General features: G+C 43.1%; 1 protein-coding gene across 11 annotated transcripts in view; it reads right to left on the bottom strand.

The window, feature by feature from the left end:
- The window catches only part of LOC141576215 (uncharacterized), an 88,227-nt gene that overhangs the window by 6,339 nt on the left and 54,830 nt on the right, over positions 1-27,058 (bottom strand). For 3 of the 11 annotated variants that reach the window (XM_074358708.1, XM_074358712.1, XM_074358710.1), the window contains exon 15: positions 19,612-19,832. The exons of 5 other annotated variants lie outside the window; for them this stretch is intronic. In XM_074358708.1, coding sequence (XP_074214809.1) covers positions 19,612-19,832 — 221 coding nt within the window. 3 more of the 11 variants (XR_012504477.1, XM_074358714.1, XR_012504479.1) reach the window with 2 other exon arrangements.

The raw sequence follows: 27,058 nt of genomic DNA, 5'->3' as shown, positions 1-27,058 counted from the left end.
TCCCTCGGTTAGGAGTGATAAAGCCTGCATCCATCTCACCTGGAGCTGTGGGTTCTGGCTGGCAGAAGTCGTACCGACATGGAATGAATTACTCAAGACTCTGTGGAAAAAGTTAACAGAGTGAAAGGGAGTAGGGAGCCAACTCCATGAGCCTGACAAATGCTCCCATATTTATTGTGTATAATCAAAGGAAAAAGTCATTAACAGGTGTGTGATAGTAAGCAGGAACCTGGGGAAAGGCAGGATGAGACAGAGATTGTAGAATCCACAATGAGTACAAAGGCTTAGTGTATCTTTAGGGAAGTCATGGGGTGAGGGGCAAGATACATTTTTTAGATATGTGAATTACAAAGCAGACCAGCAGACCAGCCAGGTCCTTGTTTTGGGGATAATAGACTATCTAACAGCACACAAGCCCAGCGTTTATAGCTGAGGGCCTGGGTCCTTGCTTTGCAATGAGCAGAGTGCTATCTAAAACCTCAACTATGCAAGCAAACATTGTCTCTGTTTTTAAGCCAAGAAGACAGGAGTGAGAATGCACAGGCCCCGGATTGCAAAGCAGTTACTAAGCACAGATTTATCTTCTTAAATTTGACAGGCGGCTGGGGTCTGTTATAATTTGTTAACCCAATCATGGGCTCCCACATGGAACCATTATGGAGAACACCCTGGGATGACAAATCCTGGCTCTGGGTCTTTTCCTGCCAGCTTCAGCCACTCTAGCAGGATCTAGACACCTCCCTGAATAACGATCCCACAGAACCACTCACACTCTTAAATTCTGGTGCGTGAAACTTAATTTTAGCTCTACACAACTTAACGTAGAAAAGCTTCAGAAATAAAAGATATTATATTCTTTTTATATCTCATCATAGGACTGATTTTTCTGATTGCTCTAAGCTGCTTCTACTTGGTAAAGCACCTAACTCTGCAGGTGTATACAGTACATTCCTTTGGGCATAACTAGCCAGTTTGGGCTCCTTGAATTCTATTGGTCAAATATCGATACACCTAATTGATTTCATTGTTCATCGATATCAGCACAGAGGAGAGGGAGTGTCTCTGTGTTCCTCAGCCCACCCTCAACTATTTTCTCATCAGCAACTCAGGCCTCCTGAAAACAAAACAAAGCATTTGTTTCCCTTCTTCTACACTTTCCACAAACCCAACAGAAAACATCATCCTGGAGAAAGAATTCAACACAAATTTTAAAACAAAAATCTACAAACCTGAAGCAATTCCATCTCCGAATCATGATACACAATGACAAGAGAGTGTGTCAGGCACAAAGCATGCGTGAGCCTGACCACATGATTTCTATTCTTCCAAGGAAGGAAGGTTTTCGTATCTTTTATTATCACTCTTTGTCATTGTTTCTGATTAAGCCAAAAAATTGTTTATGAAATAATTAAGCACTGCAATAACAGATTTTGGCTGTAGTAATTACAGAAGGCATTCAGAGGGGATAGGAAAATCCACCTGTTTAAAAAAAGCAAAATTTCTTCCCCTGTGAAGAACACGTATACAAAATGCAACAGAGAATTCAAATTCTTGTGGAGAGGAGTAAAAGCCACAGAACCAAAGCAAAGTCATTACTATGAGTCAATTAAAAATTCACTGGACAGACATGCTCAATGCATTCAATGAGTTTTAAAGACTCACTGCAAACCATTCACTTAATGATCTGCAGGCTAGAGGAAGAATTTCCCTCTTTAACAGACAACAGAAATCAATAGGGTGCCCCACCAAACGAGGACCAAAGAACAATCAGGTTTTTAACAGTTCTGATAGATCAGCATGTTCTAAAGATCAAAATCCAGAAATTTTAAACATTCATTCACACCACAATGAAACAAGCACCTAAAAAAAAGAAAACCCAAAGAAACTAAGCAATAGATCATCTACCTGGATCCATGAGAACTTCTTGTACCACTGGAAGAAAAACAGGCTATAGCCTTTTACTTGAAAAATAAATCTACTTTTAAAGATAACTGCTAAAACACAGTTCATCATTCATGTTGCCTTGAAAAATCGGAGGCACTTGTATCTGATCAGAAAAGCAATTCTGAGTAATAGCATGTTACATTTCAGTGCCAGTTTGCTTTTGAAGAAAAAAAGAAAAACTACTGTTTCTCATATCCTGCACAAAGTGTGAAGTGCCTCCCTGCCTCTTTCTCCTCCCATTTTCTAAGCTCATGCTCCCCAACCCTTCTGAAACAAGTTTGAGAACCTCGTATTCCCACCAATATGCCAAATGACAAAAGAATATCATTTTATTTGTGTAAATATATGCCTACAACTTAAACTGGAGGAGAAATGTATCAGAAGCCTATATGGAACTTATTTCTACCTTCCTGAAATCACGCACACACATTCACTCAGACACAGACACACATACATACTGAATTACTGGGCACTTCACAAGCTTAGGACTTCCAACTTCTAGAAGATAACTTTGTAGTTAGTTTAAAATATAAAACGGACAGCTTTTGAAAGCCTTGATCTTCTGCTAAGCCTTCCAAATATCAACGAGACCCAATTAGCCTTCTCTCTAAAATGTAATTTCCCATGATGGCAGAACAGACCCTAAGAAGTACCGGATCCAAGACTCGTCTTTATCGCTAGCTATGATCGTTTTTAAGCACATTAACAGATTCAGAAATGTATGTCTCAACTTTTATTCTTATTGAAATAGCATTCGTGTTCAATTGTCTATACAGAGACTAGGTCCCATGATGGGACTAGTCTATTAAGAACTATTTTGTGTATTGCAATGTTTATTTTTAAGTGCAGACAAGGAGGATGGGTATTACTCAGTTGTAGAGCACCTGCTTAGCATGCATAATATGCTGGCTTCAATCCCCTGTGCATCCATAAAAATAAATATAAATAAGTGCTTATTTATATATAAGAATAAAGTTATAAAAAAATGCAGACTAAAAACCACTGCAATCGAGGAGCCGCAGGTATAATAATAAAAAAAAAACTGTTTCCATCAAATACTGACTATATGCCAAACACATGGACAACCACAAATCACACCTGACAGCCATCACGTGTGATTCTCAGCAACCCTACAAAGTAGACAGGGATGAGAAACCCGGCACTGCAGATGAGGAGATGGAGCTCGGAGGAGCCGGGGACACTCACCGTCCTGCTCCCTGTGACACCATGTCACCCCAGGACAAGCGTTGACAGAGCTGCACTGAGGGGACCTTTAGCTGCATGGAAACTTGGGGGACTGTGGAGTCCCAGAAAACTCAAAACTGTTCAGTGAATAACCAGCTGAAATATATTACACTGTGCCACATCCTTTAAACAGGGAACATGACTGAGACCTTTTTGATGCCTCCGTGTCCTTTCTGCCATCATCAATTATTTGCCCTCTCAGCGCGACCAGTGATGAACTAGACCCCAAATGAAGTGCACTCAGAGGGCAGAGCTTTTAAAGCTGTTTTATGAAGCTTGTAAGACTCTGCCTATGCCTCACACAGGCGGTCACCCATCCCTTCTCACCCGTGTGTTTGGACCACATGAAATCACTCCTTTCTGCTTTTTAAAATCCCTTCATCTAATCCAGACTTTTCAACAGCAAAGAAGTAGCTTAACCACAAACAGTGGACAGCTTTTCAACAAACGGCCTCAAAGAGTCCATCGGACTACCTGGAAGCCCTTTTCATCTATTAAACGCACTTCCAGGTACTTCATCATTTTCTGATTTTTAGAGTTTGCCTCTGACTGTCTGGCCTACTCAGAGAGCTCCCGGGCTCACGTGCAGGGCTGGGAGAGGACGCTGCTATCGGGAGAAATTAGTGAGGAAGGGGGACATTCTTCAGCCAGGTCTGCATGGGTAGAAGTGCCACAACGTGCTCAGAAATTATACCATCAGCATCCCTGGGCTCCAATGGACTGGTCTCACATTAACCAAACTGATGCAAGAAAACTAGACGTTTAACACATTAATGTAACAGCAGACATGAAACTATGTACCAGACTGAAATATCAGAGTTCAACCATCAGTACATTATCTCCTCAACAGCCCAATCACGGGCAGTTGGTCATATGGCAAGCATGGATAGAAGCAATGCAGGGAGGGCTTCTAGATTAACTCAAAGTTATACGAACAGACATGCTGCCTGGAAAACAACGTTAATCACGGTGCACTCTCCTGGACAGTGGCTGAGACACAACTGTGAGCACCTGTGTAACTCTCCTTCCCCTGTCTTTTCTGGGGTAACTGATGTACAGAGTTACAGAGACCCAGGCATGCAGATACCTCTAAACACTCACAGCCCATCTCTGGGAGCCTGGAAACCAGACAGCCAGGGTTTAAATCCCAGCTCTGCTAATTACTAGCTCTGTGACTTTGGCCAACTTACTTACCCTCTGTGTGCCTCAATTTCCACACTGTACAACTGGGATAACAATCCTTCTTTACTCGCTTGTTGTGAAGATTGAAGGATTCCTTTCTATAAAATGCTCAGAAAAGAATCTAGCATACTTTTGTTGCTCAACAAATATTAACTTAATATTAAAGTGATTTACAAGTCTCCCTTCTAATCATCGTCAGTGTTTCCCGGCTAGACTAAGTCCCAAAGAAATCCTTATTTCTCCTTTTATAAACTCTTGGGGAGCACCCTTCTGTTCCTTCCCACCACCTGTTTAAACTGCGGGAGGGGATGCCTCCTCCCCACTCCTCTGGGCCACGGAGAGTGCTTCTCCCTTCACACCCCTGACCACTGGTCCACAGCTAGCCCTTGTCACACTAACAGAGTGAGCTGTGAATCCGGGAGATAAGCAGGGCATGTGAAAACTTTCTTTTCTTTCTATGCTAGCCACTCTCGGGAAGCACCCGGGATGCTCAGCTCCATGGAAGGACAGCCCTATGCATGATGGGGCAGATCCTCTCAAGGGAAGGCTCGCTGTGGCCCAGAGCTACCTGGGACAGGGTGAGTCTCTAGTTCTGGGACACAGTACCATGACACCCATTTTCCCACAGCCCTGAAGTTCATGGAGAACATGGCTTCCTCAGTAATAAAGGAGATGTTAATCGCCTGCCTGCTTTTCTGTGTCATCTCTCAGTTGGCTGCTGGAGAAAACATGTGTATAACTATTGGATCCCCTTAAGCCCCAACGTATACTAATTAACAAAAGATTCTGTGGCTTAACGTTGGTTCAGGGTGACTGTGTAATGGTCCTGACTCTGCTGATGCTAAATTATGAGTATAGGAACTATGGAACCTCTTCAAATGTCTTTCATCATAAAACCAGCTTTCTTATTTTGCTATTTCTTAGAAATTGCCAAAGACTATAAAATGATGGCTTCATACAAAGCAGGAGCTAAAGTTTATGAGCCCTCTTGAGATACCCACGGTGCTAAACACTTTACATAATTTCTAATTCTCACAATTCTACAAAGCATATATGAGAGTCCGCATCACACAGACGAGGGAAAAACTCAGAACGAACTGACTCGGGTTCACGTGGCTCAGTGGCAGCGCATGCATGCAAACCCAAGTCAAAGAGCTACACCCCTTCCTATATGTACCAAATCACCTCCAACCAATTAACACACAGCGGTGGGGTCAATATTCAGGGAACTCAGTACACTTTTCAGCTTTAAGGTGCTCCAGAGGCCGCTTCTAGCTGTTTAATAAAATGCCGGCTCACTGGTTTCTAACACTGGAAGAAAAGCCCGATTTTGCCATTGTTTGCACAGCAAGTCTGAAATGTTCACAGTGAGATGACAGAATAAAATTAAGATCTAAGTAGAATAATTTTTCCAGGTAGATAGACACAATGGACATTGTGCTATCCTGAAGCATTAAGCAAAGAAATCAAAATAAAATAACGTTGTTTAAGCCTTCTTTTACAAACAGGAAAATTAAGACTGTAAGGTGCAACAGCGCCACCTATGGCTAAAAAGCCTTTCCAGGTTGCCGGGAAAGATGCAACAAATAAATTGCCTGTAGGATCAGAAACGAGAATCAAATAAACTCAAAATGGATTAAAGACTTCAACATGAGAGAAGATACAGTAAACCTCGTAGAAGTAAACATAGGCAAAACATTATCTCACATACATCTCAAAAATGTTCTCCTAGGGCAGTCTACCCAAGCAATAGAAATAAAAGCAAGAATAAACAAATGGGACCTAATTAATTTTACAGGCTTTGCACAGCAAAGGAATCCATAAGTAAAACAAAATGACAACCTACAGAATGGGAAAAAACATGTTTGTAAAAGATGAAATTGACAAAGGCTTGATCTCCAGAATATACAAGCAGCTCATATGACTTAGTAAGAAAAAAACAACAACCCAATCCAAAAATGGGCAGAAGACCTAAACAAGCAATTCTCCAATGAAGACATATGAATGATCAATAAGCATAGGAAAAAAATGCTCAGTATAAGTAATTATCAGAGAAATGCAAATCAAAACTACAATGAAGTATCACCTCACACCTGTCAGAATGGGCATCATTCAAAAGTCCACAAATGACAAAGTCTGGAGAGGCGGTTGGGAAAAGGGTACCCTCCTGCACTGTGGTGGGAATGCAGTTTGGTGCAGCCACTGTGGAAAACAGTATTGAGACTCCTGAAAAGACTAGGAATAGACTTCCTATGACCCAGGAATCCCACTCCTGGGCATATATCCAGACGGAATCCTGCTTCAAAATGACACCAGCACCCCAATGTTCATAGCAGCAATATTTACAATAACCAAGACATGGAAACAGTCTAAATATCCATTGACAGATGAGTGGATAAAGAAGAGGTGGTATATTTATACAACAGAATACTATTCAGCCATAAAAATGACAACATAATGCTTTTGTGGCAACATGGATGTCCCTGGAGTATGTCATTCTAAGTGAAGTAAGCCAGAGAAAGAAAGAAAAATATCATATGAGATCACTCATATGTGGAATCTAAAAAAGAAAAGAAAGGAACAAATGAACATAAATACAAAACAGAAACAGAGTCATAGACATAGAATACAAACTTGTGGTTGCCAGGGAGGAAGGGGGTGGGACGGGACCGACGGGGAGTTTGAAATTTGTAGATACTGACAGGTATATATAGAATAGATAAACAAGATTATATTGTATAGCACAAGAAAATATATACAAGATCTTGTGGTAGCTCACAGTGAAGAACAATGTGACAACGAATATATGCATGCTCATGTATAACTGAAAAATTGTGCTCTACACTGGAATTGGACACAACATTGTAAACTGACTATAATTCAATAAAATAAAATTTAAAAAAAGAAAGAAAGAAGAATCAGATAACTGAAAGCTTATCTAGCATATACTGAATTCTGCTTCGGGGAAGGGAGTGGTATTCAGCATTTAATCTGAAATTGATAATACTCCTGAATATAAACAAAAGACAACGGCATATGAAAACTCATCTTAAAAGAGGAAAGAATCCAGTCCAGCCTCTTCATTTTACAGGAGGGGAGACTGAGGCTTGGGATCTGTCCTCCTTGCAATCAGCAGCAAAGCTCTCCTAGTCCTCATGTCTTGCACTATGTCAAATGCCAACAGATCTGTACTAGGCCTATATTCATAAAAGTCACTTCTGCATTTTTCCAACAGTAGGTAATGTAAGTGTCTTGCAAAATAGACTTCCCAAAGAGTCAGGAAATCATATCATTTTGTTGAAATGCAAAAACATTAATTTATGTATTAAAACAGCTTGAGCTTTATTCTCTCCATTTAAAAAGTGACATGTCAAATCAATGTTTTGATATTTTAAAACCTATTAAGAGTACAGAAAAAAATCAAAATTTTCTTCAATCACAACAGAGAAAGCTTATTTCCTGAAAATATTTCATGTTGATTTTTCCAAATTAATGGTTCTGGTCATATTCCTACAAATTTAAAAGTTCTAGTGGATGGTTACATGGCAATATGAATTCTGAGTTGTAAAAATACACATTCTGTGTAAATAATCTTCAAGGTCGTCTGCTTAAGGCAATTTAACTAGTCTGTATCTTACAAGAATGACATTGATTTCATCAAAACTTCATACTGCACTAAAAAACAACTGAATCCTTATTAGTGTAAATCATATTCATATATATCACATATATACATATCAAATATGTATCAGAAATAAGCCACCCTCTTTAGTATTCAGAGTTGATTCTTCTAAACTGTCATTGTGAAAGCACATTTTTTATTGAGCACCTCTTTGGTGCTTTGTATACAAGGCGTCTAAATCTCACAGTCAAAACAAGTTAAACAGCATTACTCAAATTTCACAAATGAGGAAATGTACTTAAGCCATGGAAAAACAACTTACATATTCATCATCAGGAAAGAAAAGTGTCAAGATTTTACTTTCAATATTCACTGACAATTTTTTCTTCCATACTAAAACTACATAAAACCAATTCAGACTTTGTAAATTTTTCTCTCAATAAGCACCACTAGAGAAAAACAAGCAATGAGTCATTAGCAGTGGTTGGACTTTCAAAGCTCACTTTTCTTTTGCATTATAATCATTTTTAATATTTTGTTTTTAGTGCTTGCAGAACACTAGAATAAATAACACTAACTTTTTAAGTCATTAGCCGAGAATAAAACATTTGTGAAAATGTACAATTTTAATTTAGGCCACTCTGTCTCACATTCTCACTGGTGTCTCTGCTTTGAAGGCCTCATCAGGCTGAGATCACTAAAATCGGCCATTTATGGACTCACAGGAGTTCGGGAAACCACTCAACGGGAGGCTGATTAGAGGAGCAATTAAGAATGCATCCTGTGAAGCCTGGGTTCCAGCACCGAGCTAGCCACCGCCAGCTGCGTGTGATTTGGGACAAGCTGCCCCATCTCTCAATCCCTCAGCTGCAAAAAAGGAGACACTGATACCTACCCTCAAACACCTACTATGAAGTAAAATATGAGGAAAGCATTTTAGCCTTAGGTAGGTGTCCACTCACATCGAGTTTGGTCATTATGATGATGAGGATGGCTTTTAATAAATTAAGCTAGACCAAAAAGTAGAAATCACCATAAAGGAGAAATATTTTAAGTCAATGAGCATTTCCTTTTGGATGGATTGCAGAATATTCTAATGATTTTTTTTAATAAAACAAGTATTGTCTATTAATTATAGATTTACAGGTTCATGGACAAGTCTCCAGAAAAAGAATTAGAGGCCTCTAACCTCTGAATACTAAGAAAGTAAAGTTTAAAAAAATTCAGGGGGAGATTATACCTCATTTGGGAGAGTATGTGCTTAGCATGCATGAGGCCCTCACTTCAGTCCCCAGTAACTCCATTTAAAAACTTTTTTTTTTTAAGAAATGGAGAATTAAAGCAAAAAGATGGAGGAATACAGAATTTTTTTTAGAGACTCAACTCAGATTTAAGATGGGGAATAAAACATCCATTTCTCAGAGGAAATCTTGAGAACTATGTAAACTGGATCTGAGATGTCTAGTCTTTTAACATTATTCATGAATTCATATTACCAAGTCTTGAAACTACCTGATAACACACAGTGGTGATAGTGATCCTAACAGCTGCCAACACGGATGGAGCTCCGGCTAGGACTGCTCTGTTCTGACATCTCTGCCCCTGAGGCATCACCAGGCTGAGAGCACTAAATTCGGTCATTCATGAGCATCTTATGTAAGTCCTCCATTTGTGCTTCTCACTCCCCCCTCACAAGCCCCTCTGAGGGAAGCACTGTTATCATCTTCCCCACCCGCAGATAAGGCCACTGAGGCACAGACTAAACCCGTTCCAGGTCACATTGGCATTAAAGGATGACTGTATTTCTGCTGTTTTGCTGTTGACAAAGGAATCTGTGATATCAATTCAAGACAGACTGTTAAATAATCAAGTCTGTCTGGTCTTCACCTCAAAGAGCAGATACTATAAATTCCTGATGTAGGATGAGGCTGCCGCCACAAATTGACTCAGCTTGAAATTAATATCCAAGATGAAGCAGCGTATACACGTAAATACTCACGATTGTCAACTCCGCTCACGGGTCTGTGCCCTTCACTGCCTGAACGGGGGTGAAATCCCCACCCGTGTCAGGGAGGGAAGCACGGCTCTTTCAGGTCTCACCCAGGCTTCACGGGCTATTTCCCCCCACAGACTGTCCTCAATGATTAAAAAGCTCTCAAGATTTTTAAACCATGCAAAACTGAATGACATTTCTGCAGATTGAGCACTTTCTCAGGCTTAAATCTATTTTGCCTACACTTAGCAAGGGGGAAAAAGAAACATGACTCTGCAAAGTCTCTGAGTCTCACCACTCACATGAGTAGAACGGCCTCAGCACAAGATGACTCTTCACATTACAGGGTGAAAACAAAATAAACCTGCCCCAACAACAGGCACTCCCAGAGACAACGCTAAGCAGTCTTCTGTACACTCACGGTTGTGCAGCCCTTGCCACCATCTATTTCCAGAACACTCCATCATCCCAAAAGAAACCCCCTGTCCACTAGTATTCACTCCCCATCCCTCCTCCACCCAGCGCCTTGCAACCAACACCTGCTCTCTGCCTCTGCATGTGCCTATTCTGGGCATTTCAGATCACTGTAATCAACAATATGTGGCCGTTTGTGTCTGGTTCCTTTCACTTAACATGCTGTTATCAAGGCTCGTCCATGTTGAAGTGGTACCAGCATCTTTTTCTTTTTTTTTTTGAAAATGTTAAAGTTTATCAGAAGGTGGTAAGTACTATCAAAAAGAGTAGAGTGGTGTATAAGGGGTGGGGATTCAAAGGGAAAAGGGCGGGTTGAGCAGTCAGGGTGGAGTTCCAAGAGCAGGTGGCTGTTTTCATCCTCCCCTTTTTTTTTCTTTTTCATTTTTTTCATTGTTAAATCTGAATAATATTCCACTATATGGAGATACTACATACTGTTCATCAATTTAGCAGCTATATATGGATGAGGTCCGGAACAATATGTGTCAGAGGTGACTAACAGGGATGGCATTTAAGCAAAGGGCAAGATGTGCTTTTAAAAAAGGCCAACAAACAGAGGCACAAGGAAATTCAGTGCGTTTCTGAGAAAGTGCATACTTGCTTCAGCAGGGCTGCTGTGCAGGGCTGGGAGGGAGTGTGACAGGATACACAGTGAGGGATTCACCTGAGAAGGTTCCCCACTGCAGGCATCTCAATTATCCTCCCTCATCCAGTATTTTAGAGCCATTTTTCTAGGTTTCCTCTTATTTCAAGTAACAGCACTTTAACTACACATCTGATCACCTGCATCAGATAATCTTACCTCCAAGCCACAGAAAGTCATTCACTGTCTGGAACAGCTCCAGGACAAATGGTGATGGACCAGGTAGTCCTACAACATCCCGGCCAGGTGATGTCCAGAAAGTAAAATGCACAGAAATGTCTCACTTCTGGTGCATGACTTCTGCCCCAAAATTGCCTCAAACTCATGCTGGTAAAGCACTACTCAACCCTCTCACTACTAAAAAAAAAAAAGCTAAGAAGGAAAATTTAGGCTCTGCCATTGAAAACCAGCAACCATCACTGCCAGTATCTGAGCTAGAATGCTCCTGACTTCGAAAACCACTGCTAGTTATTTTTCAAACATGAAAGGCATATATGTATTTCACAGACATAATATTACAGTAGGATTTTTCTTTCCAAAATTTCCAGTCGCAACATTAGCACAAGAATGTTTATGTTCAGCTTTAAAAAAAAAATCAATTATGTTCCAATTTCTTAATTTTCAACCTTTTGTTATTTTATTAAGAGAGCTATGCTGCATATTATAAACCAACTGTTTGGATTCTGCAAACAAGACATTTATGACCTCACTATTTCAGAGCAAGCTTTAGTGATGCTTTGAGAGGTGGGGCATGGGGCCCTCACTAACAACTCTTTAAATACTGACAAGGATGTGCTATTAAGTAATGCAAAGGCTCTAACACCACATCAACTCAGAAACCAAAGAAATTATACCAAATCCTTACTTTATCATTTTTAAATATTCCTATTCTTTTGAATATTAAATTTCTTTAAAGATAAGATTATGTTTTTGAGAAAAACAGTAGCTGTATTCAATTTCCTCTCACCAAGAAAGCAATTTTTATCAAGAATAAAAACCCCTATGGAAATCCAAAAGACGGGGCATTTCTAGCTAAGTGAACGTGCAGATCTCAACATACACATAAATCCTATCAGAGCTCACTCAAACGAGCTCAACAAAGTCCTGGGCTACCCTGGAACTTAGCTCTTCTGTTCCAAATGTTGGCTGAGCAAAGATCATCACAGAAGGCAGGGAAGGAGAGAAGAGGAAAGTCCACCTGGCGGCCTCCATCTGTTTTCTTCCAGCCACAAGGCGCCGCTAGGGCGGCCCCGCTAACAAGCCCTCCCCATAAGGAGATACTGCATCTGCACTGCCCCTGCCGTCCCCAGGCAGCCTCGATTCCCCTCTCCCACTGGTCATCTCCCAGCCTGTGAATTGTATTCTAATAACCCTCTCACTTGGTGGCACCCTCCCCTTGTTCCCAACTGCACACACACACACACACACACACACACACACACACACACACACACACAGCCAGAGCAGCCTTCCCAAAACACAAATTTGATTACATCACTCCCCTGCTTCAAACCCTTCAGGGTTTCCCTAGTAGAGTTCTAGCCCCAAACACACCCCTGCCCCTAATTGCCCAGCCTCACAGCAGTACCCAGGTCCCCAGTGACCTCAGGGGCCCCCTGACCACCTGCTACTTCCCACTCGCCTCCAGGCTCATTTTCACTATATCTAAAGGAAGTCTTCCCTGCCTCCAACCCCCGCACTTTTAGTTAGGTGTCCCTGCTGTGTTCCTAGAATATTCTACGCTGAGTCAACTTCTGAAACTGCTAAGATCGCAAGAGGCAAGTACGATTTGCGCACTACTGTGGGTCCATCCCTTTCCCCTAGACACTGAGAAGTACGCGTGTTATGAATAAACGAATGAAGGGGTGGGTCTCAAAGGGAAAGACAGACAGACCGGCTCTCGCCCGTCCCGACCCCTTCTTTCTGTAGAACATCAGAAGCAAAACCAGGAGTACCTGTCCTGAGGGTCACTTCCTGCTGACACCCTTCACTGCCTCCTTGGTCAGTTCTAGAAAACCCAAGCTCTTCCAAAGCCATCCACCCCAGGCCTCTCCAGTGTCCTCCCCAGCAGGGCACCCTCCACCCTAGACTGCACAGGGCACTCTCCCCTAATCCCCACCCACAAGCCTCCAGGCCTCTGCCTGGCTGCTCCTGCAACCTGAGCCATCCTCTTGATTCCTTCTCCTGGCTGACTCTTACTCTGTCCTCAGAACTGAATGTAGAGCCCATTTCTTCCAGGAAGTCCTCTCTGATAATGTCCTTTAGGTCTTGGCTGGACTCCCTCTACAGCAGCACTGCATGGTGACCCACTGGGTATTTGCCCACTCCTTTGAGACCACGAATTCTTGGGGGCCACGTGGGAAGGAGTGAGAGATTACAAGAGGGGTGGGGGAAGCAAAAAGCAAAAATCACAGCCCAAGTCCCAAATTCAAGGATTCTTTCTCAGAAAAAGGAATAAAGAATTTCACACGTGTGCAATTTGGCTACTGTTTTTTGTGGCTTATGGACAGCAAGAGCTTGGTGTTCTAGTCCAAAACCCAGGTTACATGCAAAGAAATGTGTATATTCATATCCAAAGGAAACCAGAGCTGCTCAACAACAGTTTGCAGTTAGAATTGAAAGGAACTTTGATAAAGGCAATCTCTCTCTCTCTCTCTTCTTTCTTTTCTGGCATCATATAATTTCAGAAGCATTTGTGTGACTAAGTGATGGCTACAGCCCGTGATCCTGCACTGGAGTGTTTGGGGCTGAGGAAGCCCAGATTACATTCACTGTGTAAATGCAATCACACCAACACATTGACAGGCGCCCTGGTGGTGGAGCTGATGTTCCAAAGCAGGCAACCTTATGCTGTAAGAGAACTCGAAATAGGAAGAAATGCAATGTTCTGTACTCAATTTCATACATTAAATGGGCCATTAACCGATAGTGAATCTTGCCTAATGAAACCCAAAAATAAATTGGCAACGTCGATTTTCTCCATCTGATTTTTTTATGCTAACATTGGATATCAAACCCTCACTCCATACGGAAAGCTCAGGCCTATGCTGCAGCACAGTTACATCCCACTGAAGAATGCCGATCAAGGGAGTACTGGAGAGTTTCCCTTCAGAAACTGCTAAGTCTGGTTTTGCACCTGTACGTCATATGCAACCATATCATCGTCAAAGGCGTAAGACTTTACCTCTGTGGGGCGAAAAGCACTGCGGTGCTTCCGAACCATCAAACAACACTGAGCTTTGTGAAACAGTCCTTAGGCACATAAATCGCACTTTTTCTGAAAGGCTCCAAAACTGACCCACTTCATCATTCCAGGTATAACAGGGAGGTAACAGAATAAGTATAGAAAATACGCCCTTGAATTCTGAAAAGGCCCTGCTTGAATCCTGCTACAGCATTTACTAGCCGCTAAATGGACCAATACCTTAACCCCTCTGAGAAGGCTTCCCAATCCGCAAAAGTGGGCTGCCACCGCCCACCTGGGGGCATGGGTGTGAATGCAACACGCAAGTAGGGCGGCCGACTGGTACCTGACACGGGGCCTGGCTATTTTCCTTCCGCTGCCCTTCTCCCACTTTAAACTTGCACTTTTCCCCCTGGTAAGGGTCAAGCCCCTGGAACAGACTGCCCGATTCTTCTGTGTATCCCCGGATACATGCCTTACCATTCGGAGGCCAGAAAAACAACTGCCTCCTCCCCAGTCACTATCAATGTTCTTAAGAATCTGAGTTTTTAAACTCTATTTTGCAAGGAGACTATTCCAGTACTTTCCAAGCACCATTCTCCAGGTTGGCTCCTCTCCCAGAGCCCATGCCCTCTCACCTAAGATCCTCTGTCTGATTGCCATCTGTTCATGGGAAAACGAGTCAGGTATGGTGGGGACTCCCTAGGCCTCCCTCCCTCCCTCACAGGTGAGTGTGACTACTTTCTCCCCACTCCCCAATTCAACTGCAGCCTCTGCATCGTCCCAAGGCGCGGACACGTGGCCACAACCCTCACTTCAGATTTCTTCCTGGCTGGAACTGCCCACCCCCTTGCCCCATAAGGATAAATGGCATTGCTCTGAAAATCACAAACGCCGCTGACTAACACACCAAAGCTGCGTGGTCTGGGCTTTCCTCCAACCCAGGCACAGCCCTGCCCCCTCAGCCTCAGTCTGAACCTCTCGAGATGAGCTCATCCACCTACACGGCTGTGAACACCAGCTAAGAAAGAAGACTCCCAACGTTATCTCTAGTTCGGCTCCTTCACCTGAGCCCCAGGCTCATAGACCGAGTGCCTCTTTGAAGTCCTAACTTGGATGACAAATGGCATCTTAAAAATGCCTCATGTCCACCATTTACTCTGGAATTCGATTCCTGGCAGGTACCTCCCAGACTCCCCATTTTAGTAACAGCCCCAGCCCCCACCTAGGGGTTTGAGGTCACATTCAATTTCCCCTGTTCCCTCCCCTAAGCCCTGCCCTGGAATCAGTCTTGTCATTTCCGTCACTAAGCCCATCTCAAGTCTGGTTCTGCAGGGACCACGGCCGGAACCCCACAAGCTCACAGCATGGTGGCAGTGAGTCACAATCTCCCGAAGGGTGCTCCCCGGAGGGGGAGACATCTCTTGGCACGGGTCACCGCAGAAGGCAGTGGATTCTCACAAAGGAGGCCCAGGAGAAGTGACACAAGGTGGTCTGAATTTTGAAGGGCCTGAAGTCTGGGGGAACTCCTAATTAGCAGACACACTTGCCACTGAGCAGATGAGCATGGAGGAACCCAGGGAAGGCTGTTCTCACTCTGACCCCTGGGCTCCCGGGAGCCACGGGAAGGCCTGTGTCCAGGGCACAGCCTAGCCATCACAGATCCCAGCCTGCATTTGCCAACCTGGACAGCCTAGACTCCTTCTACCTGCGACACTTACTTTTGTTCTCTTCCCCCCGAGAATGTGATGGACTCTTTCAGAAGTCTGGCCTGTCTCAAGCGAGACCAAGTCAGTGAAGGATGAAGTGTCCACATTTGGACCAGAGCATGAAAGGAGAAACAAGGCCTCATGGTCAGCATGATGGTGATGGCCAAACCCTACCCCCGGGTGAGATGAACCAGGGTGGGGGTGAGAATCCAAGATCCTAGGTCGGCCAAAGGATCTTCCTTCACGGCTGACTGGGGTGTTGGAGTCTCACTACCGCAAACTAACTACACGGCCGTCAGTGGTGGACGTCAGCTGCAACAGACACAGAGTCAGCTATTTACTGCCAACATGGGTTATTAGTAAAGGCTGGTGCAGGGAGGCCTGCACGGCTGCTGAGGCAAACCACAGACCCGGCTCTGAATGCCCACTGGCTGAAGTAGAGAGGAAGCTACGGTCCCCTTTAGTGGTCCCTGTGTCCACCAGATCCAGGTGAGCCAGCTACTTAGCAGAAGGCCACATTTTCCTGATACTCAGAGAAACCAGCGTCGTAAAGGGAACAAAAGAGTGACATGGATTTTAGACCCAGTTCTGCCCCTTTATGAAGGCAAAGTAAAGTAAGTGACATGGGGAAGGCAAAAGCAAAAGAAAACTGCTTTCTACAACTGCGCCCCTTGTGGGCTGCTCACCCCCCCAGCCGGCCACGTCCTCCCCAGTGACCGCCGGCCTGGAAGCCCCGTCAGTTTCGTTACACAGTGACGGCCAGGAACCGCGTGCGTGTAAAAGCCAGAATCAAGCAAGGTACTGCAGACTTTGACTTTCCAAGTGAAAATACCCCTGATAAACATCCCTCAGAAGCCACCTAAATCAATTCGCATCTCACTTCCTCAAAACAAACAAACATAATTAATAATGGCTAATTTTCACCAATATAAGAACCAACAAACAGGCTCCTCCAAGCAAGGATTTTAACAGGTATCAAACACCAGTGCGTGATGTGTTAACAAAGCAAAAATTCCAAAACATTAGGAAATAATAAGATGTCTAGGATAATAAATGGATCAAGGCAGCTGTTAAGTTTTTGCTTTTGAAAGCGATGGGGGCAGCACGATGTGAAGTGTAGGTATTTCCGATGCAGGGTGTGCACAACCCACCTTTTCAGACCCAACAGCATGCTCACAGGGTGGTAAGAGAGACAAAGGAAAAGAGGAACAAGCAAAAGTTAGAAATACACAACAACCAAGATAACTTTGACAGCATGAATATAAGAATTTACGTGAGTGTGATGAGGCCAGAGAGGCGGGGACAGTGAGACCCACCCTCACCTCCTGCTCCGGGGAATCCAGGGGCGTGAGTGTAGCGACACTGCCGTGGGGGCCCTAACGTCATCAGCGCCCCAAATCAAAACTCCACCTACATGCGCCTAGACAGCTTTTGATCTACAATGCTTGGTCGCATTTCAGGCTGGACAGTTTTACTCACTCCCACCAAGAGTAGCAGGAGAGAATTAGGCTCTGCTCCTGCAGCGAAGCATTGTTTTAAAAGTTCGGTGACTATGGAATAAAAGCAACAATGGAGTAAAAGTGATGGGAGGAGAACGCGTTTGACCGCAGCTCACTGGCTGCGTTATCTCACGGACGTCCAGATGCTGGCCAAGCGCTTCTGTTACCAGAACAGACAGGTCCAACAGGAAGGAGGTTTAATGCGCTGCTGTATTTTGATGCCCAGAGCTGTGCCTGGTAGACGAGGTTCTGAGTAAACAATGGTGACAGTGTCAATCACTATGCACTAAGCACACTGTCCTGAAACTAGCTCCTCTGCCAAATCTCGAGGACAGACTTCAAAAGGCAAAAACAAGCTGGCAATCTCCGGTGGGTCCGCAGACTCATAGCCAAGCAGTTGCTGAGCAAAAATGTCACCAGTGCCTCCTATGACAAAAGAGGAGGCACTGGCCAGGGGGCTGGAGCAGGGCTGCAGGCTTCCACCGCTCACCCACCAGTCTGTCCAGAGGGAGAAGGTGGTGCCTGCTGATGCTGCAGGGCTGTGCGCACGTGCAGCCCCACCTTAGTGCATCACCGATCTACCTCTCTCACCTAACGCCTGGAGGCTCAGCAGGAGGTGACTGGTGAGGTGAACAGAGCCACCCTGCTAGTGGCCTGGTGCTGGCAGCTGTGCCCTCAGCAGTGCCCAGGACCCTAAACGTGACACCTCATCTCCAAGGAGCAGAAGGGGGCTTAGGTGGGTAGATCACAGAGCCCTGCGAGGACAAGTACACATCATGGCCACAACATGTCTCGCCATTTCCTTAAGCCATAGAGGCATGTCTGGGGAGGAACTGAAAATTCATCCAGAGCCCGCCAGGCACCACACGCAGGTGGGACTCGGGTCCCCTGTGCCTTTCACTCGCAGGGATGGCCGGGACTTTCTTTTTGTCAGTTCTCTGGTGTCTTCTCCTCTAACTTACCAAAACCCAGAAAGTATGGTCTGACCTTAGATAAGTCCAAGAATTACGGAGCCTCGACTCCACAGCAGGCCTGGTAGCATGTGCCAGGACCACCAACCGTCACCTATGAGACCGCCTTGCGTGCTCTCCAGCGCAGGGAGAGCAGACTCAGGGCCCGAGGCCCGAGGCCGGGGGACACAGCTTCCCTCGCTCTCCCCAGCAAAGGGGGACCACCTCTCAGCAAAGGCATCTCGCCCTCTTCTGCCCAAGGGATGGCACGATGGCCACACAGGGAAGCAGATCAGAGGGTGGTGGAGGGGGGCAGATGGCCCAGAAGAGCTCGTCTGCAATTCCGGGGCAAAGTGGGGCCACTGACCTAATCACAGGGACAAAGTGAGGACGAACCTTTCCATACTCTGTCCCTAATCCGTGACACGCCTTCCCCTGCATAAGGAGCTCCTTCGGAAATCCCTGGCGGTGTTTCTGATGTCCTAACCTGGCATGGTGGCTGTCGGGCAGGAAGAACAGCCTGGGAGGCAGGAGACACGGGCTCCACCCCTAGCTCAGCTAGTGCCTCGATCTGCTGCGTCTCGGGATTCAGCCCCTCACCTATACATCAAATGGACGAGACTGTCCCAGGACAACGGGAATGCAATGAGAGTCACACAAAGAAAGTTTTCCAGTTGCCACATTCAAAAAAGTAGAAAAACAAATACTTTAAATTGATTCTAAGAAGAGATCTAATTTAATGTAATATCTATTATACTATCATTTTGACATGTAGTAAATACAGAAATTATCAAGATAGTTTACATTCTTTTTTCTAGACAAGTCTCAGTGTCTGATGTTCATTTGACCTTCTGCACATCTCATCTTAGACCAGCCTCCTCCCCAGCACTCCCAGCCTCTTTGGCTGTGGCTACCCTATTGGACAGCAACTCCAGGAGTCCCACCAGGGGTCTTGGTTGGAAAGGGGGAGTAAGTATCCAAACTAACCCTAAATGGATCTCTCTGAACTAAAGATGAATTCATTTTTAAAACTTTGAAAACCGTCAGGCTGCATCTCCCTCCCCCCTTGGCTGCAAGACAGCTCCCCTTCTTGCTGGTCCCTTTCTGGATGTAGGTAAGCAACACAGGCACACAGCCAGGGTGGCCGGGAATCCACGTAGGCTTACCTGCTGGCTGTGTCCAGTCCCACCAAGTCCCTCTTCTCAAATGGGATGCAGAGGAGGAGGATATTGTCCCCAAAATTGTTGGTGGCCCTGTCCAGGTGCTCGGACTCGAGCATGATGAAGAGCGACTTGATGAAGTCCTTGATCCTCTTCTCCACCGTCCCACAGTTCTCGTAGCTGGGGTACAAGGCCACATCAGTGTGCAGCTGCTCGGCGAGCTCGCCCTTCAGCACAAAGATGAAGAGCCACGAATCGTCCTGTGTGTTGCCACACAGCTTCCCTGCACAGGGAGCTCCTCGATCTGCAGCCAGTCCTTGGCCAAGCGGTCAGTGATGGTGACGAGACCCATGACCCTTCGGTGGGTCTGGAAGTCTCCCCACTCGTTCTTGTGTGGGTAGTGGTAACTGTAGCGGATGCAGAATGACTGCTGGAAGCCGCACAGCCTGACCTGGCTCACTGAGGAGATCTGTTTATAGATACATAAGAGATTCTCCTCCAAGATAATCCCCACGTGCTGGACCACCATGGGGAGAGTCTGGTGGTCCTCAGCACACTGCACGTAGTCAGCAATGCTCATGTTGCAGGCCCTGCCAAGAGGGGAGAGGAGACTAAGGTGCACGCTCTGCTGTGGGCTGCAGGCCCCTCTGGGATGTGGTCACCTGTGTGTACCAGCCAGAAGGCAAGGGAAGCCCAAGCAAACCTGGGGGTACAGTCTGTCCTCAGAGTCTGCACATGGCTACCATAGCTGGGATCACATTATCCTGCTATTAGTCTAGGCTTCCAGCCCCTGCAGAAAAGGGTCATTTCTTGTTTTCTGTTTCCAACATCTAGCCAGGCCCTGATGCTCAAAAATGCTGAATAAATGAATGAACAAAGGAACTGCTTCCCCACCCCTCAGCAGAATATAATGAAAAGAACCACAGTGGGATCGAAAGATCTGGATTTCAACTCCAATTTACTTGAATTCCTATGCTGCAAAATAATGGATAAGAAAACTCGCCCTGGGGAGGAGGGTACAGTTCAGTGGTAGAGCACATACTTAGCATGCACGAGGTCCTGGGTTCAATCCCAAGTATCTCCATTAAAAAAATGAAACAAAAATAAACTTAATTACCCCATAAAAATTAATTAAAAATTGAAAAGAAAAAACATTGCAATTAACACAACATTGTAAACTTGACTATACAAAGCAAAACAAAAAAACAAACCTTGCCTTACAAGAATATATCTAGATCAAGGCAGATTGCAAATGCAAAATGCCTAGGTTACCACCTGCATAAAAAGGGGGGACTGTACAAATTTACTAATCCCTCCTTTATGAGCTGTATTTACTTTGGGAGGTTTTATGACCCTGAGAGTTAATTTTCACAGATGAAAAAAGAAAACATTACCTGATTCTCAGAACTGCTGAAGAATTCGATAACCGTATGAAAGCATCAGTTCCACACAGTGTACTCAATAAATGTTTGTTGAATGAATGAATAAACAAGCAAGTGAATGCTGCTCCCTGCCACAATCATAATGGTACTGTCTGGAAATCCCAAGCCCATGTCCCACCCGACTCTACACTAACCATGTGGGTGACCTGGGAAGGCCTGTGTGCTTCTCTAAACCCCAGTTTAATCACGAATAGAAATGAGGGTAATAACACAAACCTCAAAGGGTTAGTGAGTCAATAATGAATTGTACCCCAACCTTGCAAGATGGAACCATTAAGGAAAATTGGGCAAAGAGTACATAGGTTGTCTCCGTATCAGCTCTTACAACTGCATGGGAATCTACTTTACATCTCAAAATAGAAATTCTAATTTTTTAAAGAGGCTATTGAGATTAAATGAGCTCACTGTCTTAAAAAAGAACACACAGTACAAATAGGACAATGCACAGCCAATGAGATACACTCAGTAAACATTCCCACTGAACCTACTGGTCCCTCCAACTCCAGAGCACAAGGATAGGTCATCATGGCCAGAGGCCACTGCACCTGAAGCTAACAAAGCTAATCGTCCCCACTTCTAAGAGCCCCTGCCACCACCCTAGGTCTAATTTTGTATTTGTAACTTTGTTTTCTTTTTCTTAAATAGGAACCCCCAATTGCATAGCATTTATGTCACCAAAACCTGACCACGGAAATCATGAAAGCAGCCCTCCCCAGTGAAACAATAAAATTAAAAGCCATATCCACAAGAACTCTGTGTAATTTTAATGGCAGAAACTTCATCCTGGACTGAGAGGAAGAGGACTGGGGAGGAGGGGGCAATCTGGGGCACACAGACCCAGGGGCCACCTATTCCATGATGGACTATAGACTCAACCCTCACCCTCCAGGAACTTCAAAATACACATCGACTGCATGCTATGGACAAGGTTTTTTTTTTTAAAGAAATCCCTGACTCCCTAACAGGTCATGTTTCTACTGAGAAACTAACGACATGTGTATATTGTTTCATAAAAACCCTAAAATAATAACATTCCAACTTGACACATGAAGAAATGGAGGAAAAGAGAGGTTTAACACATTGTGCAAGATTAGAGAGAGGCCACGTCAGAGGCTGCATTTAAACCAAAGCCCCTGCTCCAGTGCTTATACCAAAAAGTTTGACATACTGTCCCCCTCCTGCTCCCTCCCTGCAATAAGTCTCTGAAGTCTTTTCTGCACCACATGGAAAGAACCAAAATCACATCAACTTTCCACAAAAGCTGTGTCACCCATTGGAGGATGTATCAAAATCTGAAGAGTTAGGGTGGGAGGAGAGATTTGAGTTCTCTGTTTCTCGAAAGGAGACATGGGTTTAAAAGAAACCAAAAAGCACTTATCTAGTCCAAGCTCTCACTGTGCAGAGAAGGAAATGGAGTCTCAGAAGAGATGAGGAAAGGGACTTATTAACAAATATTGCCTCAGTACAGCACCAAGCCAGCCCTGAGCGCTGCTGGGGGAGGATCTGGGAGGCCCAGGAGAATGAGTGTTAGAAAAAAGGAAGGAGAAAAACTATATAAAGCCCTGTCTCTACACCGCCATACCATGAAGTTCCATCAAATGATCCACTACAGGTGCAGCCAACATTAAGGTGGGCTAAGCGTAGGTTACAGAAACCCAGAAGTCTAAATCGTACTGGAAATTCCAAACTTTACTATGCTTTTTCCCAGTTCAAGCATGAGTTCAGTGGGAGCTCCATGCCAGGCACTACATGAGGCCTGGAGTTCTCCCAAATACAGATCTCTATGAACACGTGTGCAAACCACAAGCAGGCCCACCAGAAGTAAAACACCTACAGATAAGATGGAATTAGTGAAAGTGAAGGCAGCCAACCAGCATATATTACTAGCAAAAGGATGCTGCTAGAAATACTCATGGACATAGCAAACTGTGGTCAGCAGGTGGGAAAGGGAGGAGGGACAGATTAGGAGTTTAGGATTAACAGACACACGTAACTATATATAAAATAAATAAATGACAAGGACCTACTATATAACACAGGGAACTATATTCAATTTCTTGTAATGAGTTGTACTAAAAACACTCTGAATATTATACATGTACATATGCATAAATATAACTGAATCACTGCTGTACTTCTGAAACTAACATTGTAAATTGACTACACTTCAATAAAAAGTAAGAACTTAAGAAATAAATAAATAAATAAAAATAAAAGCAACACCATTAAAAAAATTAAAAGAACTCTGTAATCTCCTTAGCTGTAGGAGGGAGAGAACAGTGGTTGCAAGCACCAAGTCCACTGGATCTCTCCAGCACTGGCTGTCATTCTTTCTGACCATCAGGGAGGCACTTGGCTTCACTGAGGTTAGTTTTCTCTTCTGTGAAAGTCTACAGTCACAACTAATGTATATAATCTCATCATTCACAGACCCAACAATTAGTAAGGACTTCCCATGGGCCACGCTCTACAGAGATAAAAAGATAGGGTCCCAGATATACTCATGGATAGAAAAAGTTTATGTCATAAAGACATTAATTCTCCCCATTCTAATATATAGATTCAATGCAAATCTGATTAGAATTCCCCCCAGATTTTTCATGGAATGTAACAAGTTAATTTATGCTCAGGAACAGCCAAGAAACTTCTTTAGAACTGGGGTGGGATGGATGGGTCATTCATTTCCACGGCTCTTTTTGAAGCAATGAAAACATTCTGGAATAATGATGGTTGCACCACTGTGAATATGCTAAAAGCCGCCAAATTGTACCATTTAAATGGGTGGACTTCATGGTGTGTGAACAAAATTGCAATGAAACTGTTATATGAAAAAAAAAATTTCCTGACAACTATTTTTCCCTCTATACTAGTAGTATGCCCCACAATTTAAGAAAAACAAAAAACCATAACTGAACAAAAATTTTCCAAGAGATCTTTAAGACTGCAATATTCTTGGGTCTCCAATGCCTCTGGTGGTGCTGATCCTGTTAACATACACTAGATGAGTTGGGCTAGTTAGGGACTGTGACTATCTTTTTAAAATTGACGGTCATATGTTTCACCCTAGGAGGGAAGAGGATGGAGGATGTCTCATTCCTCATGCCCTCAGCTCATTTTTAACTGAACCAAGCCCTGCTTTCAACACTGTAATACCTCTCGATTTAAAAACACATGATATTGGAGTTTAGAAACAAGATGGAGGAGTGGAAGAATGCTCGTAGCTCACTCTCTCCAACAAATACCCAAAAACTCACATCTACGGACCCACTCAGCCAACCAGAGCACCTGCTGAATGCAGACAGAACATCACCTTCTTTGAAAGACAAAGAAGTGAAAAAATCTGTTTTGTTCCTGCATAGGCTTTAGGTAGATAAATAAATACACTCCTTAAGGACCACAATAGATAACTGATAATCCTTAAGTCACAGTGCCAGAAAGATATGAGCAATATGAAGCAGCAGAGGAACCACTCCCAATTAAAAGAGAAAGAGAAATCCCCTGAAAGCACAATCAAGGAAATAGATATTGACGGCCTACTAGATCAAGATTTCAAAGAAAGGAGTGTTCAAAGTACTGAAGGAACTAAAAGAGATAGTGTTTAGAGATATAAAATATGTCAAAAATGAAATAGAAGCTATAAAGAAGAACCAAGTAGAATTGTTAAACTCATTGGCTGAAATGAGAAGGGATCTAAAAGCTGTACATAGCAGGCTAGATTATGCAGAGGAATGAATAAGTGACCTAGAAGACAGGACAACAGAAACCACCCAATCAGAACAGCTGAGAGAAAAACAAATAAAAAACAATGAAAACAATAAAGGGACATATGGGAAAATACAAAGCACACTAATCTATGCATAATAGAGTTTCCAGAAGGGGAAGAAAGAACAAACGGGATTGAAAAGGTATTTCAAGAAACCATGACTGAAAACTTCCCAAACCTAAAGAAGGAATCAGATATCCAAGTACAGGAGGCTCAGAGGGTCCCAAACAGGAAGAACTCAAACAGACTCACACCAAGACACATCCTAATCAAGATGGCCAGAGTCACGGATAAAGAAATGATCCTAAAGGCAGCAAGAGAAAAAACAAAAGTGTTATAAGGGAACCTCCATAAGGCTCTCAGTTGATTTCTCTACACAAACACTACAGGCCAGAAGGGAGTGGCAAGATATATTCAACGTCCTGAATGAAAAAATATGCAGCCTAGGATACTCTATCCAGCAAGGCTATCCTTTAGAATAGAAGGAGAGATAAATAGCTTCACAGACGAGCAAAAACTAAGAGTTTAACAACACTAAACCCATGCTAAAAGAAATATTGACAGGTCTGCTCTAAATAGAAAAGAAGCAGGATGCTACAAAAATGAGAAACTCAGAACTGGAAAGGAGATGACTGCCATGAATTACAAATAGAATAAATACAAAATTGTAAAAGAAGACATCTAAATCATTAAGAGAGGGAAGCAAGAAAACATACAGTATTTTGTTTTTCTTTCTTCTTTAAAAAAAAAAATTGTGTTCTCGGTAGGATGGGTTTGACCTAATATTACTATCTGTTTAGTACAAACATTTACAGTAATAGGTTAATAGACTTACAAAAAAGGGTAACCACAAGCCAAAAGCTTACAAGTGAGTCAAGCAAACTAAATGAAATCCAAGATAATACACAGGAAACTTACCAAATCACAAAAGGAAGAAGAAAGGAACAAAGAGAAAATACCAAATCAACTGCAAAAATAAGTTGAAAATGGCAATAAATACTCATCTATCATTAATTACTCTAAATGTTAATGGACTAAATGCTCCAGTCAAAAGACGTAGAGTGGCAGACTGGATAATAAAGCAAGAACCTTCAATATGCTGTATATAAGAGACACACTTTTGGGAGAAGGACACATATAGATTGAGAGTGAAAGGATGGAAAGGATATTCCATGCAAATGGAAAAGCCAAAAAAAGCAGGTGTTGCAGTACTGATTTCAGACAAAATAGACTTTAAAACAAAGGCCATAAAGAAAGATAAAAAGGACATATTATAATGATTAAAGGAGTAATACAAGATGAGGATATTACAATCATTAATATATACGCACCCAACATAGGAGTACCTAAGTACGTAAAACAACTACTAACAGAGATAAAGGAGGAAACTGATGGGAATACAATCATTGTTGGAATATTTTAACACCACATTAACATCACTAGACATATCTTCCAGAAAGAAAATAAAGAAGGCAACAGAGAAATTAAATGATACAATAGAAAAATTAGATTTGGTGGGTATTTTCAGAGCACTGCACTCCCCAAAAATAGGATATACATTCTTTTCAAGTTCACATGGAACATTTTCTAGGATTCATCATGTACTTGGGCACAAAAGAAGCCTGAAAAATTTTAAGATAGTAATTATCTCAAGCATCTTTACTGACCACAATGCCATGAAACTATAAATCAACTACAGAGAAACAAAGAAGAAAAAAAGGAAAGCAAGGAAATTGAACAACATGCTATTAAAAAACCAATGGGTCAATGAGGAAATCAAAGCTGAAATTAAAAAATACCTTGAGACAAATGAAAATGAAAACACAAACACACAAAACTTATGGGATGCAGCAATGTCAATGCTGAGGGAAATTTACAGCAATACAGGCCTTCCTCAAAAAAGAAGAACAATCTCAAATAAACAATATAATCCACCAGCTAAAAGAACTAGAAAAAGAAGACCAAAAACACCCAAAAGTCAGCAGAAGGAAGGACATAATAAAGATCAGGGAGGAAATAAATAAAATAGAGATTAAAAAAATTAGAAAAAATCAATCAAACCAAAGGCTGGTTTTTGAAAGAGTAAGTAAAATCGACAAACGTCTGGCCAAACTCACAAAGAAGAAAAAAGAGAGAGCACAAATAAGCAAAATAAGAAAGGAAAATGGAGAAATTACAACCAATAAACATGAAAATACAGAGTATCATACAAGAATATTATGAAAAACTGTATGGAACCAAAATGGAT

The sequence above is a fragment of the Camelus bactrianus genome, chromosome X (assembly GCF_048773025.1).
Source record: "Camelus bactrianus isolate YW-2024 breed Bactrian camel chromosome X, ASM4877302v1, whole genome shotgun sequence".
Lineage (NCBI taxonomy): Eukaryota > Metazoa > Chordata > Mammalia > Artiodactyla > Camelidae > Camelus > Camelus bactrianus.
The sequence above is the reverse complement of the archived record's forward strand: the minus strand, read 5'-3'. Positions and strand labels throughout refer to the sequence as shown.